At 31.3% G+C, this 23201-nt stretch overlaps 1 protein-coding gene across 1 annotated transcript in view; it reads right to left on the bottom strand.

Moving 5' to 3' along the window:
* Nucleotides 1-7423: 7423 nt before the first annotated feature.
* LOC107440779 (ATP-dependent RNA helicase DDX19B) overlaps nt 7424-23201 on the bottom strand; it is a 27574-nt gene continuing 11796 nt past the window's right edge. Inside the window, exon 2 of the mRNA XM_071184965.1 lies at nt 7424-8691. Coding sequence (XP_071041066.1) covers nt 7451-8689 — 1239 coding nt within the window. The 5' untranslated portion in view covers nt 8690-8691 and the 3' untranslated portion in view covers nt 7424-7450. The remainder of the gene's footprint in view (nt 8692-23201) is intronic.

Genomic DNA, 23201 nt, shown 5'->3' with positions numbered 1-23201 from the left:
CTTACTCCAAAGTATATCTTATGTTCAGCTGATTTTTTTGAATATTTCAAACTTAATTAGGAAATAATATTTTATTGCAACTTTTATTGATATTTTTTTCTTTTATTCATACAATGGGTATTCTGACAAATTTTATATCATTAATAATTTTCAAGTCTTTAATTTTAAAATGTACTCATTTTTTTTAAAAAAACTGGGCTTATTTTATCAAAATCTCAATTTAATTTGTTAGTTCGTAATAAATATATATATTTTAAATGTGTAACTTAAGCCATTTGTAATTTCACAATTATCATTCATTATTTATATTCTGAAATTGTAAATTTAAAAAAATCACACTGCATAATTGCAAAGTTAAACTTACATTTGAATTGAGTTGAGAATTTATCTAATTTCTCTCTCTTTTAAAATTTAACTAAGATTATTAACTAAGATTAGATTTAACTAAGATTAAGAAATATTAAAATAAAATTATATCTCCAATTTTTAAAATTTTATTTTTTGTAATAATTGAGACAAGAAAGAAAATTTAAAAATATTCAAATTACTTACTTGGTTAAATTTTTTCATTTCTTTTTTCACTGAAATTAAATGGAAAAATGCTTACGTAACTTTATTGTCTTTTAGAATCTGAAATTTTACTCACAAAACACTTGAAACAAAACCCAAAGGCACCAGTAGAAATATTTTCAAGGAGTGAAACAAAAAAAAGCCTTTATGAATTTTAATTAAAAAATTTACCAATAATTTTTGGTAATGTAAAAATAATTTTACATTGGTGAATCAGAAATTTTATTAGTTAATTAAAGGTACTATGTACTTTTATTTACTTAAAATTTAAGTAACATTTAAATCTCGAAACCAAAAAAAGTAGTAAATATTATATTTTATCGGAATTAAATTTGGACAAACATTTAATTGCATGCAAGAATGCGACGAAAAAGCATGACATATTTTTTACTATAATTATTATAGTAAAAATAAATGTTGTAAAAGGCAACTTCAGTTGCCTTTTGTATTAATGATCCGAATTTGACTACCATCAGTTACTTTTTAAAAACCTTGCTATCTCAAAATTTTTGCTTGAAATCAATCAATTCCATTGTTTGAACCTCGCTGATAAGAGATTATGCATTACGAACATAGTGAAACCAAACATAACATTATAAATGGAACTTTCAAAAAAAAGAAGAAGATGCAATCTAACATGTTTTCACAAAGAATATACAAAATCTTTCAGATGAAAGTTTAAACAATATTCTTTTCTAAATTGATTAAGAATTTTTATCATAATGTAAATATTATTCAGCGATAAGTCAAAGAACTTTTTACGATTATAATTATTTTACAGTTATATTATTTTAAACACGATGAAAATGAAAAAGCATTAACATTTTGTCTCAAAGTTCAAATGAATAATCATGTCAAAATTTCTAAAATTAAAATAATAAACACAATGCTGATAATAAAAATACTCACGACTTAGAGATATACTTGTATATCAGCGTTAAAAGAAAATTGCTTCCAATATCACACCAAAAGATTAAAAATAACCAAATTTTAAATGTATTCAACTGTTTTCATGACACGTAAGCACTATCTACTAAAAAGATTTTCTAACGTTATATTTCATAAAATTTTATTAATGTAAATATTATGCCTGACAAATCCATTTTTTTTAAAAATGTTGAAGATTTATAACAAAGTTGTAGAAGAAATTGCGCACTACAGTAATTAAGAAAAAAAATCCATAATAAACAAAACTATTTCACAGCATAATAATTTTATTTAAAAACAAAACACACTGTAAAAAATATTCATCCAATTGAAAATGCAATACATTGTTTAAAATTAACGTCGATAAACTTTTGGTAAAACACAAGTTGAAAATACATAATTTTTATTAAATAAAATAATTTTTTCATGACTTTAGAACTGTTTGATATAGTTTGAGCCAGGGCTCGAAAAAACTCAGAAATTTTACCCGTCCCCGAGGACGGCTTGTCCAACAATGTACCCGTCCTCCTTTGAAACTAACCCGTCGCTTCTAAATAAATAAAAATATAATTTTCTCTTATTTATTACAAACATTTATATAAATTGCACAATGAATTAGTAGTTACTAGGATTACATTATACAGTAATAAAAGAAATACTAGGTTACTAATAGTAAAACCTAGTATTTCTATTATGAAATAATTTATTTCTTTGATGAAATAATTTAAATAACAAAGGTTAAGTTATCTGTCAATTATCATGTCAATTTATCCGATGGTACTGCGTTTTTTAAATGAATCAAATATGACGTTTGCCAGTTCCACAATCAAGCCAATGATTTACAGAGGTTTCTGCACAGAAATCTGAAAGAGGTTTTCCATTTAGGTAGATGTTCATAAATGCGTTTAACGCTTCTTGTTTAAGACCAGTAAGTAATGTGTTTTTTTGTAAGTTCATTGCTGAAAAGCCCCTTTTAACCGCTGCAGTACTCCCAGACAGAGAAAACATCAATTCCACCAAGCGCAGTATGTTGCTGTATTTCGAGATTAGAGGGTCATTTTAGAAGCGAGGAGCTAGACTCTTGTAAGATAACAAAAATTGAAAATGTATCACGAACATTAACGTGAAAATGGCCGTCCGCGCGGACGCTGGATTCGAGAAATTTGTTGTCCGCGGGGAATTTTTGACCGCCGAGGACGGGCGGACGAGCGATTTTTCGAGCCCTGGTTTGAGCTTATTCTTCCAATTGTAAGTCTTTATTTACTTGAAAATATATTTCCAAACAATCATTAAATGCTTTTATGAAACATTCAGCGACAGTTAATAATGTATATACCACACAAAACAGGGATGAACCACACAGGTTTCCCTCTTTCTTCAAACTTTAACATGACAACCTCTTTCTTCAACATGAGGACTTTCCGCCATGGCAGATTTAAAGTGGCCCTTGCTGAATATTCACACTGGTTGCTTCATTCGCACTAAGGATCGAACCTAGAACTCCCAGCTTTCCATCAGAGTGTGCAATTTCCATTTGTAGTATCCAACAGTTCTTCGCAAAATTCAATCGGCTCCAAGAAGAAGTTTCATTTGAACAGACATTTGAAAGCAAATAGTTTCTTCATAGTAGATTTTCTTGCAGATGAAGATTTATACTGAAATTGAAAAAAGAAAATAAATTAAATTTCACAATGAATAAAATCAAATTTAAAACTATTAAACATTAAATATTTATTTGAAACTTGAATGATTTAATTTGAAAATGTTTTTAAAAAATTTTAATATCCCTTACAATAAAATTCAAGGAATAAATTCCGGTATCGATACCTACGTCAAAAAATCTCGGTAGTGCCACACAAAAAGCAAAACATAAGACAGTGGGAAGGAGGTTAACTAAAAGAGTTTAGTTCATAACACTCCCATGCAAACTATCACATATTTAAAAAAAAAAATTCAAATTGCAAAACCCTTTTATTAGACCTGAAAATAACTACTCACTATGTGGAAAGTCAACAAAAAAAGTGCCGAAAAGTATTAAATAAACAATTGCTTATTTTGAAAATCGTTTAATGTAAAAGTACGTCAGTGCAAAAAAAATACTATGAGAATTCAAAATCATCAATTCTTGGTTGAAAAAATCATGTAGAAGGAGAATTCTTGAACAATTCTCATATTTTAAAGTTGAAATCTATATATTAAATATATTTTGCCCCTCACCCCAAATATTTTTACATAACGTTCTTTAAAAGTCAGAATGAATAACTAAATTTTGTCACACATTTTTTTTTGTTGTTTAATTGAATTTTTATAGTCTCAGATTATTTCTAATAGAAATTTATTTAAAAATTTACAAAACAATAATTATTTATAAAACTAATTATAATAATTATTTAATAAATATTTATTAAACTAAAAAACAATCACAGAAAGGAACAAACTGGAAAGGTATAACTGGCAGCCACCCCCGGGCAAACATCTACCCATTTTTTTTAAAAAAAATTGCGTGTTTAAAATCTATTTTGGCGATTGTTGACGCGACAGATCACGATACGGAATTATCCCCAAGAAATTTAAATAAAAATCTTTATTTCATTGTTTTACTATGCTTTAATCATTCTAGAATGTAATGGTTTTAACTGAGCTAAGAGTAGCAGATTATTAATTTTTTACTTGAACTTGTTTTAACAGTTATTTACAGACAATTATTTTTATCTTTTTCATTGATGAAGAAAAACTTTGTTCCAGACGAATTACAAAGCAAACGTTGTTTTACAAGCATATTCTGAACTAATTTCAGTACTTATTATTTATAGCTAGACAATACGCTTTAACAGAGAAGCCAACTACTACGTGCGAGCAATAATGTCAATAATGATCACCATTCATAATATTAACTGACTTTATTAGATACATGATTTTTAACTAAAGCTAAAACATTACTTCCTTTATGTTTCACGTAACTATCATTGAAATTTATACAGTTTACTAAAAATTACTAAATTATAAATACATTAAGTAGTTGAAAGGAAAGCTGCCAAGCGCAAACAATATGGACCCGTAAAAAATCATGAAGAAGTTAAAAAAGTTTTTTGAGTTCTATCATTCGCGAACAGAATTTACTCCCACTAATATTTCCTTGCTTTTTTTTAAGTAAATTTGAATTGGCTAATAATGAATTAATGATATTTGAAGTAATATTTAATTTATTGGTTTCTATTGTAAATAAGTGTTTAATTCTTAGTAATATGGGATGCCCTTTTATAAAAAAAGTGGCTCTGGACCAAAAGTAATGAAATAGATGATAATTTTAAAAGTTCGAATGTTAGATTGAACACTATTTAATGTTATATAATATTAGTTCTATTATTAGAAGATAGGATTCAGGAGTCTAGCGTTTTCTAGCACGGCATTATTATATTGTTTCTTTCGAATATTAGATAACATTATTTTGCGACCTGCGATACAAATCAAGTAAACATCAAGTAAAACATAACATTTAAAAACTTACCAAAACTTAAATGGCTTTGTGTATATGCAGTCCTATATATAGATGGATAGTTCACTCTATATCAATATGTTTTGCGATCCAGAATCTTGGTTTACATTAAATGTCAGGAAACAATTTACGCAATGTCCTAAATTACATTTGTGATATAAAGCTTTTTTTTGTTGACAGTTTTTAATCTGAGAGCGGTGTTGCTTCTTATTAGGATTTCGCACTGATATATGATCAGTTTGTAATTTCAGTATTAAATGTTTAAGTTTGTTCCTTTAATGTTACGAGATACGCGCAATCCTGGGTAAACTACAGTAATATGTCGACGAAATTCGAAGAGTTCTAGAGTTTGTTCTGGCACAATAAGTTTAGAAAGTTTCGAAATTGCAAACAATGGTGTCTAAATGCATTTATGAATATAATAGAGATGTCCAAGTCAGAGGCTGAACTACATTAGCGTTCCATTATCATCCAATCAATTTCTGATAGCACTATTCCAATAGGACGATTCTTACTCCTATATAAATAAAACGTATTCCTACTGGTTGAATTTGATATGATTGATCACTGATTGATTTCGAGTGGACAGGTAAGTGAAGTGATCCAGTTATACATCTCTATATGTTTTTATAAGATTGTCAAACAGGTCTACTCCATTCTTTTACTTGTAGTAGGGAGCAACACATGATGGTATGCCTACTTTCTTCTTTCTATTCTTCATTTTTCTCTCTATCTTTATTAAGCATCTCATGTCTTCGAGTTTGATTATTATATTAATGATACTACTCTTTCTTCATTCCTACGAACAGATGCAATTTCATTTTAAGTCAAATTTTCGGATGGATGTTCCACAATTGAACTTCCCGTATATTTTAGATGATTCTGAAGTCCATTTCGAAATTCCTTCGAACTTCAATAGTTTCTGTAGTCTTTCTTCGATTTCTTTTTTAAATCAAACGTAGCCGGTGGCAATGACATAGCACGGCCATGTTCAATGCTGGTTCAAACATCATCAATATCTTCATCATAAGTGACTCTGGAGTGGATGACAATATTTCTTCCATCTTTGCTTATAATTTGTAGTGAAAAAAAATTCCACAAGATAACTTAAGGCATGACTTGTTTTTCCATGTAGATTTCTAAGAAAGAAGACGTAATGGAAGCACAGGCACTCATTACTAACCAACACTAGTTGACGACGTAGCTATCACTATGGTTGCCGTAACTTCAATATTTTATATTCTTCTTATCCAATCTTCTTAAGTAGGCCCAGCCGTAGCTTCAATGAAATTTTAATATTTTATATTCTTCTTGTCCAATTTTCTTAAGTAAGCCAAATTCTTAAAATTTTAACCAATCATACCTGCCAACTTTTACGATTTTTGCGAACGATATTTTCTAATGGTAGCTAATTTACGCCCGGGTGGCTGAGCGGTAGCGCTTCGCGCTGTCGTGCCACAGGTCCCTGGTTCGATCCTCAGGCCGGACAAGGTTGACTCAGCCTTTCATCCCTTCAGTNAAGTACCAAAAAGAGAAGCTTCGTCAGAAGTGATCAGCAAATCTGGGCCTAACTGTATGAGTCATCGTTTTCCGTCCTTCGGCTTTCTTCAATCTAGGAGGTATTGGATGGGCACAGTGACCCTTGGTCCTCTAGGGCTGTCGCGCCGCTGAGTTTAGTTTAGCTAATTTTACGCTTTAATTTATTATAATGGTTTTGAAAAATTTAATTTAAAATTACTTTAATCATCTCCAAATAAAAATTTTGAAAAACATTTGTAAGAACTATGAAAATTAATCACTGCATGTGTTAAAATTTTTCAATAACTTTGACTCTTTTACTCCGCTTTTCAACTACCATTATGAAGTATCTTTAGCAAGAAATGTAAAAATTGGTGGCGATGCCATGCAAGTTTCGTTAAAATTTATGAAAATGAAGTTTTATTCACTTCGCCCGCCGTTTTACAAAGACGATACTGTTGTTTTAGAATATGATAATTACGCTTGGGGAAATTCTGAGAAAAATTTGAACAGGAAGTAGGCGTTACTTGTAATGGTACCTGAATGTCGATTTTTATTATTATTATTTTTTAAATCTAAAGGCAGTGCTTTTGTTACATCAGTATCTTGTAAACCTGAACTTAGTGTAAAAACTATCTTACAATGTAATTTTATCCTATGCTTTGAAAAAAAAATGTTTCATGTTACTTAAAATTTAAACTCTCTATCTGTATCGAAGCACGATATAAGTAACTAATGCTTTTAAAAGGCTAGGTATGCTTTTTATATTGTTTACATACAACAAAGACTACAATAATTTAATTTAATTGATAATTTAATTAAAAAATATTTATTAGTTTCTTTTTTACCATAAATCACGCATAAAAAGCAGTAATTCCACTGAAACTAAACATGAAATAAAAAACAATAAGATTGTATATTTATATTTTATTTTTACATTTAATTAAAATATTCCTTCAGTGTGAGATCATTAATTATTTCAATATTATTGAAAAAACTTCTTCCATTAGTTACATCTTTATCTTTAAATAGATATTCTTCCCATCTTTTCTCGATGTAATAAATCTCGAGGCCTTTCTCTTTGGTAGACAATAGATAATCACGTCTATTGTAAACATTAATATCCAGTCTGTCCTTTTCATCCAATATCTGGTTATAATGGATGAGTTTGGTCGCGCATCCAGCAGGAATAATACTCACAAATGACCTAGTTGTAATAAGAACCTGAATAACGCCTGTTTTGAAATCTTCCAATACTTTTCTTCTTTGAGTTATTGAAAGATCACCAATCAATAAAACACTAAATATGTTATTTTTGTGCAAAAATGAGCCTAATTCACTAGCGACTAGCTTAGTTTCAGTGAAAACAACAACCTTTCCGCGAAAAGTCTGAATATTAATAAGAAAAGCCAAAGACTCTATTTTTTCCTTCTCATCAGCACAAACGATGTAAAGTTGCTTTGTTGGAAATGGTCTATAAATAGTATCGGTTACAGATATCTCAATGGGAGAAATCATATGCTTCGCCATAAATTCCTCAATGGCTTTGGTCTTAGCCGTGGAACAAATGATGGAACGACACTTTGGCGATAGGCGTTGAAATATCAGAGAAATGTCACAGAAGAATTTTTTGGGATTACCCAAGCAATCAGCTTCGTCAATAAATAAAAATGAAGCTTTTTTCAGTTCTAGAAGAGATGCACGCGAAAGCTCTAAAATTTTATCGGGAGTACCGATTACGATTTCTTTGGGAGGTTTCTCGTTTTTGTTCGGTCGCTTGTCTTTGGTCGTGAAATTCAAGGATACGTCGCAATACTTTCCTAAAATCTGAAGACATGAATAGGAAATTTCAGCGATTTCGTATGTAGGACAGACGATGATGGCTAATGAATATTTAGACGTAGCTCTTGAGAAATTATCCAGAATGCCAATAACTGCGCTGCTGGTTTTGCCTGTTCGGGGTGGTGCGTTAATCACAAGATCATGGAAAGTGAGATTTGTGAAATGGGGCAAGACTTGCAACTGCACTTTTTTTGGTTTCGATAGTCCACAAGATTTAAATCCTTTCATAACGTTATTATGCAGTTTGATAGGCTGGGATGAAATTGAAGTTGTTTCTATAACATGATTTCTCCGAGGTTCTTCATCTTCCATGTCCCAAACACTTTTAGAAGACATATCTATAAAATAAAAAAAAATTAACGTAAGTAATCAAATTGGCTATTTTTCAAATATAAAAATTTCTTAAGCATTAAAAATATGATTGATTAAAGTAGTTACATAATATAAAATATTCTAACTGTCTTAGTATTATTAGACACAATTTGTATGCTTAAACAAGTTAACTTTAACGGGATTAACCCAGGAAATAACAAATCGAAACCTAATTGTAGAAATTAAATTTGCATCTAACACCAGTCATCGTTAAATACAGCGCTTATAGCGGATAATAGGAGAAGGAAAACAAAGAGAAATAAATTTTCACGAAGGAAAAGCATATGAAACCGATACGGATTTTCTCCAACAAGCTTTTTCAGAAAAAAAAACACACGTAAACATTTAAATAAGTATATTTTGCTTTGCGGATTGCAAAAAGGCACCACCGGCCTTATGTGATTTTCGTGCAGCTAGACGGAAACTATAATATTATTCATTATGCATAACTAAACTACTTTAGAGAGCACAAATTAACATAAAAGTACAAATATAAACTATCAACACATGAGCATAAATCGTTAGCTGCTTTATTGATAAACTCCGTTCATATCATTGCCAGATTCACCAAGCTTAGAATTAACTATTAAATACATGAGATAACGATTACGATATTAGAGAAACAACTGGTCTAGGACCAGCCAACTTTCGTACTTGATGAAAAGTAGGAAAACGAAAGAAGCTAATAACGAAAAGGGCACTAACATAACTTAGAGAGAAATTTAGTGAATAATTTGATCGTTATACATTTTCCAAAATTTCCAACATTGATGTTTCTTAAGGCTAAGCAAGAGTCATTTTCCAGTATACACTTGCCCACTACTTTTTAAATTGATGTATTTTAAAGATTAAGAACCATTTTTGAAATGTACTATCCCGATTTTCCCTACACTAATGTTTTTCTTAATCTATTTGTACTACCCATGGAAGTATTGTTGTAATTTAATGATAATTAAGAAATATTCCGCTGGTGGCGCTGATGAATGTTTGCGCGTCACCAGACGCCTGAATTCTTGTTACATCTTCTACCCTTTCTTCTTAGTGTTTCGTCTATATTATGTATTAATAAAAATATATTTCCAAAGAACCGGTTCAAGGTAAGTCAAATCATTTCACACTTAAAATTAGTTCATATAGAAATGACATTAGTAAAGTAATATATTAAACAAGTATTGCATTTACATTAACTCTCTAGAGCAATACGACTGGGCGGAACCAGATGCCGAAATCAGAAAGCAGATTCTAAAAAATATGCCACAATTTCCCGATGATATCAAACTTATGAAGGTCAACAACAGCATTCGGGACAGCAGTGTTCAAAATAGTCATTTTCTTTTTCAAACGCAATGAACAATTGTATAAACATCTAGGCAGATTATATTTAAATTCGCTTAAAGAAATTGTATGGATATAATTTTCTAATTTAATAACGATTTGCGTGACATAAAATAAATGCGTATCTAAAAAATGGTAAATTATACGTTTAATCAAACTGAAATTAAAACGGTATGGAAGCATGCAAAAAACAAACGATATTTGATTCATTCCTTCATAAACCACGGCAACTACGTCGAATACATTATTTTTGATGATATACAAAGCGGACAGAAGTGCACAGGTAAAGTAGTGACCAAATTTCTAGAAGGTGAAGTTTATCACTGGCCTCGACTTAAGCACAGTAGCTTAGCACCTCTTTTAGATATTATTTATATTGATGAAAGACTTGGTATGTATATGACCACTCATCTGACACACAACCTCAGAGACACGATTCACGATAACAGTTTTGTCAATGATCCCTTGAACTTTGACAGAAAGAAAGCATATATTGCAGATATACTATGGGGAGTGGATTATATACATTCAAAAAACTTGAGTCTAATGAATATTAGTGATGCCAATGTTTTTGTAGATCCGGAATCAGATAAAGCTGTTATCGCCAATTTTACTTGCCTGGTTACAGTGCAAAATGCAACAAAGCATAAGAAGTGTGCACCGTATATGTACAGAGCTCCAGAAGTAACTATAGCAACGCCTTTTGCCAAAAAGAACGAGTTTGATGCCATTTCTGCCAATTTATGGTCTGTGGGGGTAATGACTATGGAAATCTTTATGAATCACACAACGCCCTGGGGATTAGTTGATTATGAGCCAAGTCGTGCGTTAGAAATAGCGACTAAAATTGACTGTGATATGCTAAAAATCGCCAATAAAGGATCATCTATAAGCAATCAAGATCTGGAAGACTTAAAAAGTTTTTTGGCTTTGTTTTTAAACATTAATCCTAAAAACAGAACCCCAGCCAACAAGGCTGTTTTAAGAGACTTTATCCAAATTGGAAAATATCGAGTTCGGGAGAAAACAGATAACTTTCCAATTCAGTCTAAGAGAAAACTACGAATAGCATATGACTCTGATAAAACGGATTTTAGTTTCAATAAATCTGAAGAATCCTCAATGATCGAAGTTAACAGAGCGAGCCATCGGTCTACGCATGTTCCTGAAGTTGATATTAAGAGTCACGATAACTTAAAAGAACCTTCTATAACTAATATAAATAACTCTCGTTCAAAATTAAAGAATTCATTTCAAAAATTTGATCATTCTAATAAGATGACAGGTGAAAGAATTTCTTCTAAAACTGATCCCATAACTGAGAGATCAAATCTAACACACGATACTCATATCGCCATAAATACGCCAAAACGCCAAATTGCAAGACTGAATGAAATCCAGGAAGCGGCAACAAGTTTGAGTTTAAAGTTATGTAAATATTATAAAGAATTGGAGAATGTCGATAGAAATAATTTTGCCGTTAATAAATCCAAATTGAAGAAAGTTGGATCACGTCTCAGGCATGACAATTCCACAGACGATTTGATGACAAAAAGATCAAGCAGTATTACTCAAGCAAATTACGCTCCTTCAAACAATGAGGAGCAGAAAAACAGAGAATATTCCAGCGATAATACGACGAAATCCAGAGACAGCTATCGTGGCTCTGTGTGTATTAGCAAAAGATTTTCAGAGCCGAGATGGAAATCTAGAGCCATTGTTTCGCCAAAAAGAAATTGTAAGATATTTTATGCAAGTTCTCCGGCGTTACAAAATTTGGCATTTCCATTGAAGACATCCGATTTACAAGAAAGTGCAAAACAAACAGAAACCACACGTACTGAAACTTTTGTTTCATGGGAAGATAAACACACACTTAGTTCTGAAAAGACACACAACTCCGAATGTGTGATTAAGAATGCTAGTGTCAAACCGGAAGAAACACCAACAGAAAACATGCATGTTAGCAAACTGATGTTTAATCCATCTGTTGGAGACAAGGAAAAAAATCCAAACATCACAAGCAAGTCTCAAATATATAACAATACTTGGAACATAGAAGCGTGGACAGATGAAACTAAAAACCGGAAGCCAATCAAGTGTTCCAGTCAAGGTTTGATTAACGACAAAGAAAATCAAAAGCTGCGAAGTATAGAAAGAAAAATAATTTTTTTGCCAGAAAACAGTAGTGACCTAGCTTTGGATGATCTAGACTGGTTACCAAATGAGCAAGGTTTGTATGAGACAGACGAGGAATCATTTGGTTTGAATCGTTTATTTAATTCATACGGATCAAATACGTCTTTAAACTTTAATTATGTCACTCCGGAAGATTTTCCTAGAATTTATAATTTTCAACCTCGTCAAATGAAAGTAGCAAAACGAAGGCTTGGTGGTTCACGTCGCAGTCAAAAGGAGGGTAATAACAAAAGCATAATAAAAGGCAATGAAACACAATTTTATAAACCAGCAAACGATGCCAATAATGATAATATCAATACCAGGCAAAAATGCCAAACTGAAATGAAATATAAGCACACAGAAAATGTTAAAAAGAAAGATTATTCCATCACCAAGCAAAATTGTGAAAAGGAGAAACAATTTAAGCAAATAGCAAATATTTCCCCAAAAGATAATATCAATACTAAGTCGAAGTTCAACAATGATCCGCTATTTAAGGAAATAGTGAATGTTGGCATAAAAGATAAACTAAGCAACAAGCAAAAATGCGAAGTTTCAAAAGCTTTATTAAATGCCCAAGGTAACAAGATTGTTGGTGATATTCAAGAATCAGCTGACCAAAGGTGTAGATCAATGGTCACAGTTTCAACAGTACAGTCGCATCAACAAACCAATAAAAAGGTACCTAAGGACGGTGCCAAGAAAAAGAAAGAAAAGGGGAAAACATGGTCTTGCCACTTATGTTCATGTTCATGTTTATTAAAGTTTAATTAGGCGAAAACAATAATAAAAGATATTTCACGCATGGAGTGTTTTCTTTTTTAATATTAATGAATTTTTAATTTATCACTGGAGTTAAGCAGGTTATCACACTCGGGTTTGCGACTACAAATGTTTAACAGAGTAGTCTCGTAATTTTTTGCCCTACCCCCCAAAAAAAAGAACTTCTGGATCACGCTTTGGGATAAACTCGCTTTGTGAAAGATTTTTTTCTAGCGAATTACCAGTCTTTTTATTAACTGAAAGAAAAACGGCGAAAACCGCATATGATTTGCTGAATGATGGGAGTATTTTACATTCGTACTTTGGCTTAATTAAGCCGTGCACTGTAATACTAATTTATCCTTCATTACCAGGATTGTGTTTGCTTCATTGGAAAGAAAGCGTTCCCCGAACACATCTGGTTTTTACCATTTTGGATTTGGCAGTTTGTTAAACTTTTCAAAACGGTAAAAATAAGCTTCTCGTAATAGCTCGTAGTGAGCCAGGGTGGTCATTGATGTAAAGGTTCTATAATTTTATAATCAACGGTATAATAGTGACAATGTTGTCAGCAATGCGTACAAACCACCATTGCTTCCCAGACAAGCTTGGAACCCATCAATTTTAAGTTTTGTGAGCTTCGAACAGTCAACAGGGGCATGAAAACGGTAATAGTGTAAATGAAGAAGAAAGCGTATGAAGTTAAGAGATATGTTTCGTTATCTTATAAACTTTATTTATTCCAGAGCAACTATAACTCACATCTTTCTTTACATAGCAGCAACCTTATAATAATGAGCGTGAAATATTTGCAGAAGCATAATGAGCCCCATCTTCAAATTGCACAGAATAGCCTTTTTTGTGAAGCACACCGCAAATAGGCAATAAAATGCTCCCGTGCTTTGTACTGTTACCTAGAGAAACTTGTAAAATATCTACCTGGAAACAATATTGAGGAACAATTTGCTGTAAAAAACGTTAACGTCAAGTTTAACGAGGACCGATAACTTACACTCTCTGTACATTTGGACCGCAAAACACTGGTAATCGTGTTTTATAAATTTTTGAGCTAGCTTTACTGTACTATCAGTTTTTATCTGTCTTCGATTGAAAATCGATAGGAATGCTTCATGTTTGTTAGCTATTCATTGATTTTGAAACTACAATTAAAATTTGCATTATGTTGTATAAAAGACCCCACATTATGAAATTATTTAGATTAGTTATTATTAGTCACTATTTATTATCATTGTTAGAAACAAAGCTCTAGATTTGTGGTCTGTAGTCACTAACGGATGACCATTGCATAAAAAATGGCAACCAAAATAAAAAACGCTGGTCTCCAAAAGAGGCAATCATGTGACAAGCCTTATATCCGTGCCTATTTCGATTATTTTTCGAGCAATTTTTTCAATGACTTTCCACATATTTTTCAAAGTCCCAATATTTCTAATGCCATAATAAAGGTTTGGGAATATTGTATTATTGAATTGAATTGTGTTACTTCAAATATTATATTATTGCGTCTTTCAGTAATCATTTTTTGATGGTCTCGATTTACGAATTTTGGGACTTCTTGGTGGACTCGACTTCTTCAAGAAGTATAGTTGGCACTCCTGTGCATCGTCATGTGATCTTGCTGATTTTTTAAAAAAAATAATTATTGCAAAATACTTTTGGCAAATTAATGCCATATTGTTTTTAAAATTTCTATTATTTTTTAATAAACAGTATTATTACGACAAATGAAATTTGAACCGAGCATTTGAGTAAGTAAGTATTCCCGAAATTAGATACAAAATAGTGAAAAAAATATGCTTAAAAAATATGCGCCAAGAGGTTAAAGAGTAGGCTATACTGTTTACTACTACATGAAAAATTACACGCTTCCATAAAATGAATTTTCGTATGTTAAAACAGAGCTTTATGAACATAAGAGCGCAGTTATCGTATCAAGGTTATAATGAAACTTCAATAAATGTTTATGATTCAGCAATATTTAAAGAAATTGTAAATTATCATTAGTGTGACACATCAAATGCAATTCTCAAGGAGAAATACCCAGATCTTAGTCATTGGAAATTAATATTGATTAATGTTTCTTCAGAAAAATTACAGAAAGAAGATGTATCAACATTCTGCCTTGATACATCAAATACATTTTTCTATTAGCTGTCATAACGATTTCACGTGTCGTTTATTTTATGTCGAGATTACTTCTGATGGTGGACTAAGTTCTCCTAAATATTTTCATTGCATTTTTTAAAAACGTTTTAACGACATGCTGTCCAATGTTGCGTCAAAGCCATCATTCATATACAGTAGATTTATATCTTTAGGTAATAAAAAGAAAAAAATTCGTATAAAAAATTATTTTATGTGTAAATTGATCATTAAAGAAAAAGACATACAATCATAAATGTTTATTTAGAATACTTGCTTTTTAACAGCTACATGTTTAAAAAAAAAACAACTGCAAATCATGTGGTGCATTGCATGAAATTTGTTTTAGTTCCAATTCATTTAAACATTTAAAGACGATTTGAGAAAGGTTTTTGTTCTTATACTTTCCCGTTAGGCAGATTAGGTTTAATTTTTTTCATTCAAAAAAGCCCCTTAGAAAAGAAAGTTTGATTGAGAAATTCCTTGATGCTTTCTGGTTATAAAATTTACATTTACAACGCTACTTAGTTGAATACAAATTACCTACACCTGCTGTGTAAATTGACGGTCGGCTGTTTTAATAGAATACGAAACAAATACCTTTAAATAAACTTGTTGGAAATCACAACTGTAAAAAAATATATCGTATGTGTCATATCACAATTAAGGGAACCCACCGAAATTATTTTCAGATGATACAACTAGGAGAATATTCATTAAAATATTTCAAATATTATGTAGGTATAGATAATTTTTCTTTCTTTTTGTAATTTGTAAAAATTATCTTGCATGCGTGCGCATGAAGAAATTTTCACAAACAAATTCAATAATTTATTTAAAGCTACTAAATCGCCAATTCTGACCAAATTTAAATGTTTTAGCGGGACCGGAAAGTAATGCCGTTTCGGTGCATTTGATACTTGATATCAAGATTTTATTAAGATAGAAGCGAAGACCCTCGTGCCGAAATGACATTACTTTCCGGTCCCCCTACAATATAAAAGATTGTAAACTCTAATTATCTTCAGAAAAAAATTTTGATCTTTAATTTCATCTAATATATTTTTAAAATGCTATCCATTGATACCAAATTTGATCCTCAACTCCTACACCCAGCACCGCGATGGGAGCAACGTTAATATCTTAAATATGAACCCCTATTTTTTTAAATTTTTTATAGCAGATTCGGATTCTCCTTGAAAGAGTAACAATATTTGAACATGCAGATCTGTTACGGAGACCAGTATAACTCCACCTAGAACGAGCAATTCTGCACCACCATTGCAGTTTCGTTCAATTATGTTATCTTGGTGGTAAAGGGTACGTTACCACCAAGTTCTCCATAGTCCGACATGAATCAGTCGGCAAGCTAAACCTGGACTCGTTGGAAAACATCACAAGAGGAGCATCCTAGTAGGGCCTGATTATCGCCTAGGCCCAATAGGCATGCGTCTAGGGCCCACAATTTCTGAGGGGCCTCAAAAATTAGTAAAAAGTTTAATGAAAGGTGGGCTAGCTTTGTGTTGGTTTAAGTATTAAATAAAAAACAGTGTTACAACAAACTGTATTAAATAAAAATCAGTAACTTGTAGCAAAAATCACTGCCCAGGTAGCAAAAAGATATGATCTAATATTAGAAAGATGTAATATAATACTGCTGTGCTAGAAAACGNTTTTGATATAACATTGTTTTGTTGTTTTATATTTTGCTCTAATTTATAGGTACGTAAATTTTATCTTAGAAAAATAATCTTCAATTGTCTGCTTTCAAAATTTCTTAGAATGTTTCTCTTGAACCATGCAGTTCAATAGATTCTTTTTCATTGTTAGGACTACGCTTCAGTAATTTAATTTCAAAATATCTTGCAAGGAGCCCGAAAAATATGGTGGGCAATGAGCCTGAATTCGTCTTGATCTGTCCCTGCATCTTAAAATAATAAAATAAATGAATAATCTAAGAAAGGCTGCACTAATACGGATTCAGAAAGTTAACCCTTTCTTACCTTAATAACACGAAAACTTTGTATCTACTAAAAAGATTTAACATTTAAATAACAGAAATTTTTCGAGATAAACTTGAACCTACAATAAAAGTACTTGTTTGGACTTTCAATTTTTAATCAAGTTAATTATTTTTGGATAACCATGGATAGAAGTGCATTACTGAGTATACTAGAAAATATTTTAGTAATTAGATATATACGATATCTACAATGAACGTTCTGATTAGTAATACGTAGTTTCGCTTATAGAATCACCAACAGATGGCGTTATGTACCTAAGAGAGGTTGTATTACATGGAGACCGGTAAATTTTTATTCTTTTCAAGTACGACTCGTATTTAATTATCACCTCTGATTTCAAAGTCGATATGTAGAAAAAACATCTCAATTACTTTATATGTTATCTTTTATAACATTTATTACTTTTATTTTAAAGATAGAGTCGCCGTTTAAAAACGGTAAAAGAAAATATGAATATATTTCTTCCGTCAGTTATTTATCTATCTTATTAAGAAGCTTAAATAAAAAACAATTAGAGTTTATTGTCTATCGATAAGAAATTACTACCTTGGGGCTTTTCTTAAAAGTTCATCAGTAGAAAAAGATTCAGACCTTTCTATTTTTTTAAAGTAAGATAGCTCTATTTGAATATAATGCAGTAAATTATATGCTAGTTGAAAAAAAGGCTAAAACTGAATGCATAAATTTAATTCACGCCAGATATAAAGCTTTCAATGTTTTACAAATAATTGATAAAATTCTAACAGTTCTTTTTTGAAACCCATGGCCTGATCATCTCTTACGCCTAATAGGCATGGGCCTAGGGCTCACAATTTCTGAGGGGCCTCAAAAATTAGTAAAAAGTCCTCTTTTTCTGTCCTCTTTTTAAACTGTTTCTTTCGGTATTTAAAAGTCCTCTTTTTAAATACTGAAAGAAACAGTTTTTCTCAAATTCACGCGCAGTTAATAAAAAGTCTTCTGTCCTCAAATTTTCTTCGAATTTTTCTTTCATTTTTTATTGTCTCTTTTATATATTCTACTACATATTTTAAATGCCCAAATTTCTCAAATTTTTCTTACTTTGATTGTTGTTTTACTCTCATTTCAATCATTTAAACAAATTGGACTTCAAATTAGAACTTCTTCATAACTAAGCTGAAACACATACTTTTTTAAAAACTAAAAATATTCGAACTTATTTTAAAGAGTTAATAAAATTTTTTTTACCATTTATTATTCAAAAAATTCAATGTGTATTAGACGACGTGAGTCAGTATAATTATTAAATCCGACCACTGACCACTCCGCAATAACTATTTAAATATTTAATTCATTGGTATTGTCTACCTACAAATATAAATAAAATTAAAAAAAATAAATAAATAAAGGAAAGAAAAGAAATGATATAAATTATTTTTTCCTATAATGGATCATTTCCAGAAATACAATGTTATCTTTTTCATGGATTTAGTATAATGTGATAAAATATTACGTATTGAAGGAAAAACGATTCTTTTGAGTACCGAACAAATAACATTTAGGATAATAATATCTAAAAAAAAAAAAAAAAGAATGCTTTTCTAAAACAGAATGGAATCTTTAGCTTAGTTGGATTCGCGTAGGCATGCATGCTGCTATAAAAAGCGCCTTTGTACACATTTTTTATTCGTTTATTTATTTTCTAGTCTTTGCTCACGTGCATTTGACAAGGTTGAAATGACGAACTTTTTGTTATTATGTATTTAATCGAAGGCTGCAGAGGATATTGTTCAAATAAAACCTGAAATGATTAAATAACATTGAAATATTGCCTCGAATAGGCTGCATTTCTCATTAAATTAGCAAGATATTATAATCGAAACATTTGTTTTTAAATCGATGAGTTCTGGAAATAACAGGTACTAGTATCGAAACGTTCATTAGGATGTTTTTAACAGTATTCAAATAATTAACTAATCGAAGATTTTATTGGTAGCAGCATTTTCGATGTTTTATGAGCTATAAAAATGATGGTAAGTTTTCTCGTTTTAATCAATTTTCGGTCGTAATATTGTACAATCGTAATTAAAAAAATTATTATATAGCGCGGGGCACGAAATTTCAGTTCTAAAAACACTGCTTTTTTTTAAAATTAATGTGCCATTTAAATTATTTATCAATTATTTATCATACACAGATACACTACATTATTTTTTAAACCAAGGCAAACATTCTTGATTTGTTACTTTTTCAATCACTTTTGAAGTACAAAATTTTGTTAATGACGATGATGAATTAACGAACAAATTAATGACGAACCTTTAATAAAATGTCTATGATATGAAGGTCCGAAAACTAAAATAAGGGCTGCCTTAAAAATCTTTCGAAGGAAAACGTTGTCACGGGCAATGGTGGACTGCGCTCAGTAATTGCCTCAATTATAACCCCCACCCCTAACAGTATGCTGATTGCGCTACTAGTTGATAACGTTTGTAGGTAGATCTCTCTCCTCATTGACATGTAAAGCGTGCAATTTATAAAAATCAAGCACTAACTTGGCCAGGAATCATTATAAAATGCATTGATGTAAATCAATAGTGATTATTTTTTTTTAAAAAATAAACAAATAATTTCAACAAAATGATTAAAAAATATTAATTGAAAAAAATATAATTCAAAATATTTTTTTACTAAGAAATTTGATTTGAATTGAAAGATTTTTTTACTAAGAAATATCGAAAGGGATATTCATGTAAATTATTATGTTTCAAAATAGACTATACTTAAATAAGAATGATTTGAAACCTTAATAATTTTCCATTTAATATGTTTAAAATAATTTTCAAAAAACATATTTCAATTATATCCATTTAGTTTTTTGCTAATTAAAATGCAAAGCTTTTATATCTTNATAAACATATAATGTATATATATATATACCGTCGCTGAACAGCTGAGCCAATTTAGGGTTTCCGGCGACTGTTAAGTTCAAATAAGACGGTTCGTTACAATCGACTATTTAGGGCCAGTAGAGCGTGGTTGGTAGGGCACTGGGCCCATGTCCAAGAGGTCGTGGATTCGATCCTCGCCGGACAAAAACTCCTGTGCAGTAGATAGTGACTGATGTACGTTAAATCTGTTGGATCCTAAAGTCCTCTATGTTCCCGTAACAAATCATATCTCTGGGGGTACTGATCCAGGAGTTTCACATTACCCAACCATGGTCAAGCACCTATCTCCATTTTTAGGGCTCTATATTTTAACGGCCATAGTAGGAATACCACGCAGGTCAGACGAAGTGGGCATCGCCTGAACTGGTACTCCTCTTTCCGAAATTTCACACCACAACCAATGATAGGACTTTCAGCCACAATAGATTTAACGTGCACCTTGTATACATGCCGGTTGTTTTGTCAGATCGATTTCACTACCCCTACCTCTACAACCAGTGGTGTGGGCGACGCCTTAACAGATGGCGCCACCAGAGCTAATGTAAAATATCATATTGTGCTACAATAAGCGTACAAATTATATTCTAAAACTAAATTAGTTTGTTTCTCCTAATAGGAAATCACAGCTTGAAGAGGGAATCGAAAATAGTCCTTCCCCTTGACCCAAAATATTTTCGCTTACCACCTTAACTGAGAACGCCTAAATTCACCGTTAATTAAGGGAGGATTGATCAAAAGATACAAAAGTGACTCCAAATTTAAAAACACCCCATAAATTAAAACTAAAAAGTAGCTTTCAAACAGAAAACAAAAATAATGAATTAGTTTACTCATAAATATGAATTCAAGTTTAGAAATGCAAATTATAAATTGAAATTTTGTATGCAGAATGCCTACGGATTTTATTGTACCAATAGCCCCTTCTAAATCGAGTTCTGTAAATAATACAAAAATTATAAACCAGCTGTTTTAGTATACCTGTTGCTTACATATCGTTATGATTAAACATTCGAATTCAGCGTCCTGCAGATCTAATAAACAAACTTTAACTTCTTAGGAGGGAAATATGCTCTGTCAGAATTATTGCTTGTGCAAACTGTAGTTATGTACATAATTTACCATAATCGTTGTTTGTTCGCCATTAAAAGTGGAACACCACACACATAAATAATTTTATTTCATCATTACGAACTGAAATAAAAATGGCGAGGAAGAACGCTTCGCTTTCTATATGTATTATTATTACACATTTTCTTTTGCTGCTCTAGACTTCTAGATGTGAGAAAGATTATTGTTGGTTGGTTTGGTTTCAAGCCGTGTAAGTGGTTTATCATTAATTGAGGCTTTATCTTGTTCTCCACATCCATTTTTGAAGAATATGCGAAAAATGTAAAGAATTTCTCAGTGAAATGAACTGTTCCATATTGTGCCAATCAATCAATGGATTAGATAAGCTACCACGCTTCATTGTGCAACAAAATACGAACTGATAAACATATAATGAACAGATTGCCGACGATAACTTTTGAGAGTAGGTTCCGTTATAGTTCGTAAAAAAAACGAATAACTACGGATTTGTTTTTTAATATTGTATAATCTAGTAAATACTCAGCTGTATATCAGGTATCGCTGATTAATTTTAAAACTTATTAATAGTCGTTCACCAAAATTATTTAGAGGTGTTCCATACTTTGTTTTCAAAAACCTCGCTAAATTTACTTCGATAACGCTCTCTAATATATTTTTCTCTGATTCAATAAAATTATTATCTTTCGTTTACAAAAATATGTTATCTGAAAAGTTAGATTCGCAGGCGATTTTGCAGAAGCCAGAAAAATTTGCTCGAATCTACTAGAAGTGAAGGGCTAAGTCTTATAAGGCTTTTCTAAATATTATATAAACAAATATTTATAAGAAGCAAAAAATGAAAAAATTATTGTGTTTATATAAACTTTGTGAAGACACATGATTTATGGAAATTAAGGATTTCTATGCCATTTGAACTCTGAACATCTAAAAATACAGTATAATAAATTAAAGGAAAGCTTTAGTTTACATTAAGAATTCGTATTCATGCGGTATTCAATACGGTTCCTAATTAGTGACATTATCTTAACTTAAAAAAGGAAGAAGAAAAAAAATTTTTTTTTTCAAATGTGTCATTTTCATTTATCAGTGAAATATAACTTAAAAAAAGGCGAATGCAGCTATGTTTCCATTGAGATGTTTCCCCCCCCCCCGCAATTTATTTTGTTCTGATTTTATATATCGATTTAAATATGAAATACTTAGAAGAAGTATTGCTCCTAAAGCTGGGCCATTTTAGAATTTTAATATACATATATTTTTTAAAATTGAGTTTTATTTTTCGCTTTTCATTTTCTTCTTTATTATAATTCTGTAATTATTAGAACCGTAAAGATACGTTCATCTGACAAACGAAGACATTTTAATGAAATATAATAATTATGCGGAAGTAAAGACATATTATATGGACAAACTGCGAATTTTGTGGATTACCTCACTTCTGCAGAATTTTTAGGGTCCTAATTATTAAACTCCTCCAGACTGAAAATCTGGGGCTGTCTGCTGCTATGGTAACAAGCGAGAGTACATTTCTAATGGGGGTGAAATGGAGGAAAGAAGGTGTCGATTGGTTTACTCACGACGACCTACGCTAAGATTAAGACAAAACTATTCACCCCCCACGCCTATTCCACGTGGAAGATACCTTTCCTCGTTACCATAGTGCCCGCCACCACGTGAGACGGGTGTCTGGAGGAGTTCTCCTGAAAGCCGCACTATATTTATTTTTCGGCCTACTCGTCCGGTCGATTTAATTCTCCATCAGAAGTCACGTGATTCTCGCCCTTTCGTCTCCTTAAAGTTAAGGATATACACTGAGTGGCCAAATTATTATGACCACCTCAGAGTTTTATGCAAATGAGTTATTGCGTCACAGCGTTGCCGCTAGAGGGCAAGATAACCATAACACGGGAATGCTGGACAAGTGAGTCATCAGTTATACTGTGTTGCTTGCTCAGATATGGGAAAGAAAAGTGATTTAACTGAATTTCAACGTGGAATGATTGTGGGTGCGAG

Source organism: Parasteatoda tepidariorum, chromosome 9, assembly GCF_043381705.1.
Source record: "Parasteatoda tepidariorum isolate YZ-2023 chromosome 9, CAS_Ptep_4.0, whole genome shotgun sequence".
Lineage (NCBI taxonomy): Eukaryota > Metazoa > Arthropoda > Arachnida > Araneae > Theridiidae > Parasteatoda > Parasteatoda tepidariorum.
The sequence above is the reverse complement of the archived record's forward strand: the minus strand, read 5'-3'. Positions and strand labels throughout refer to the sequence as shown.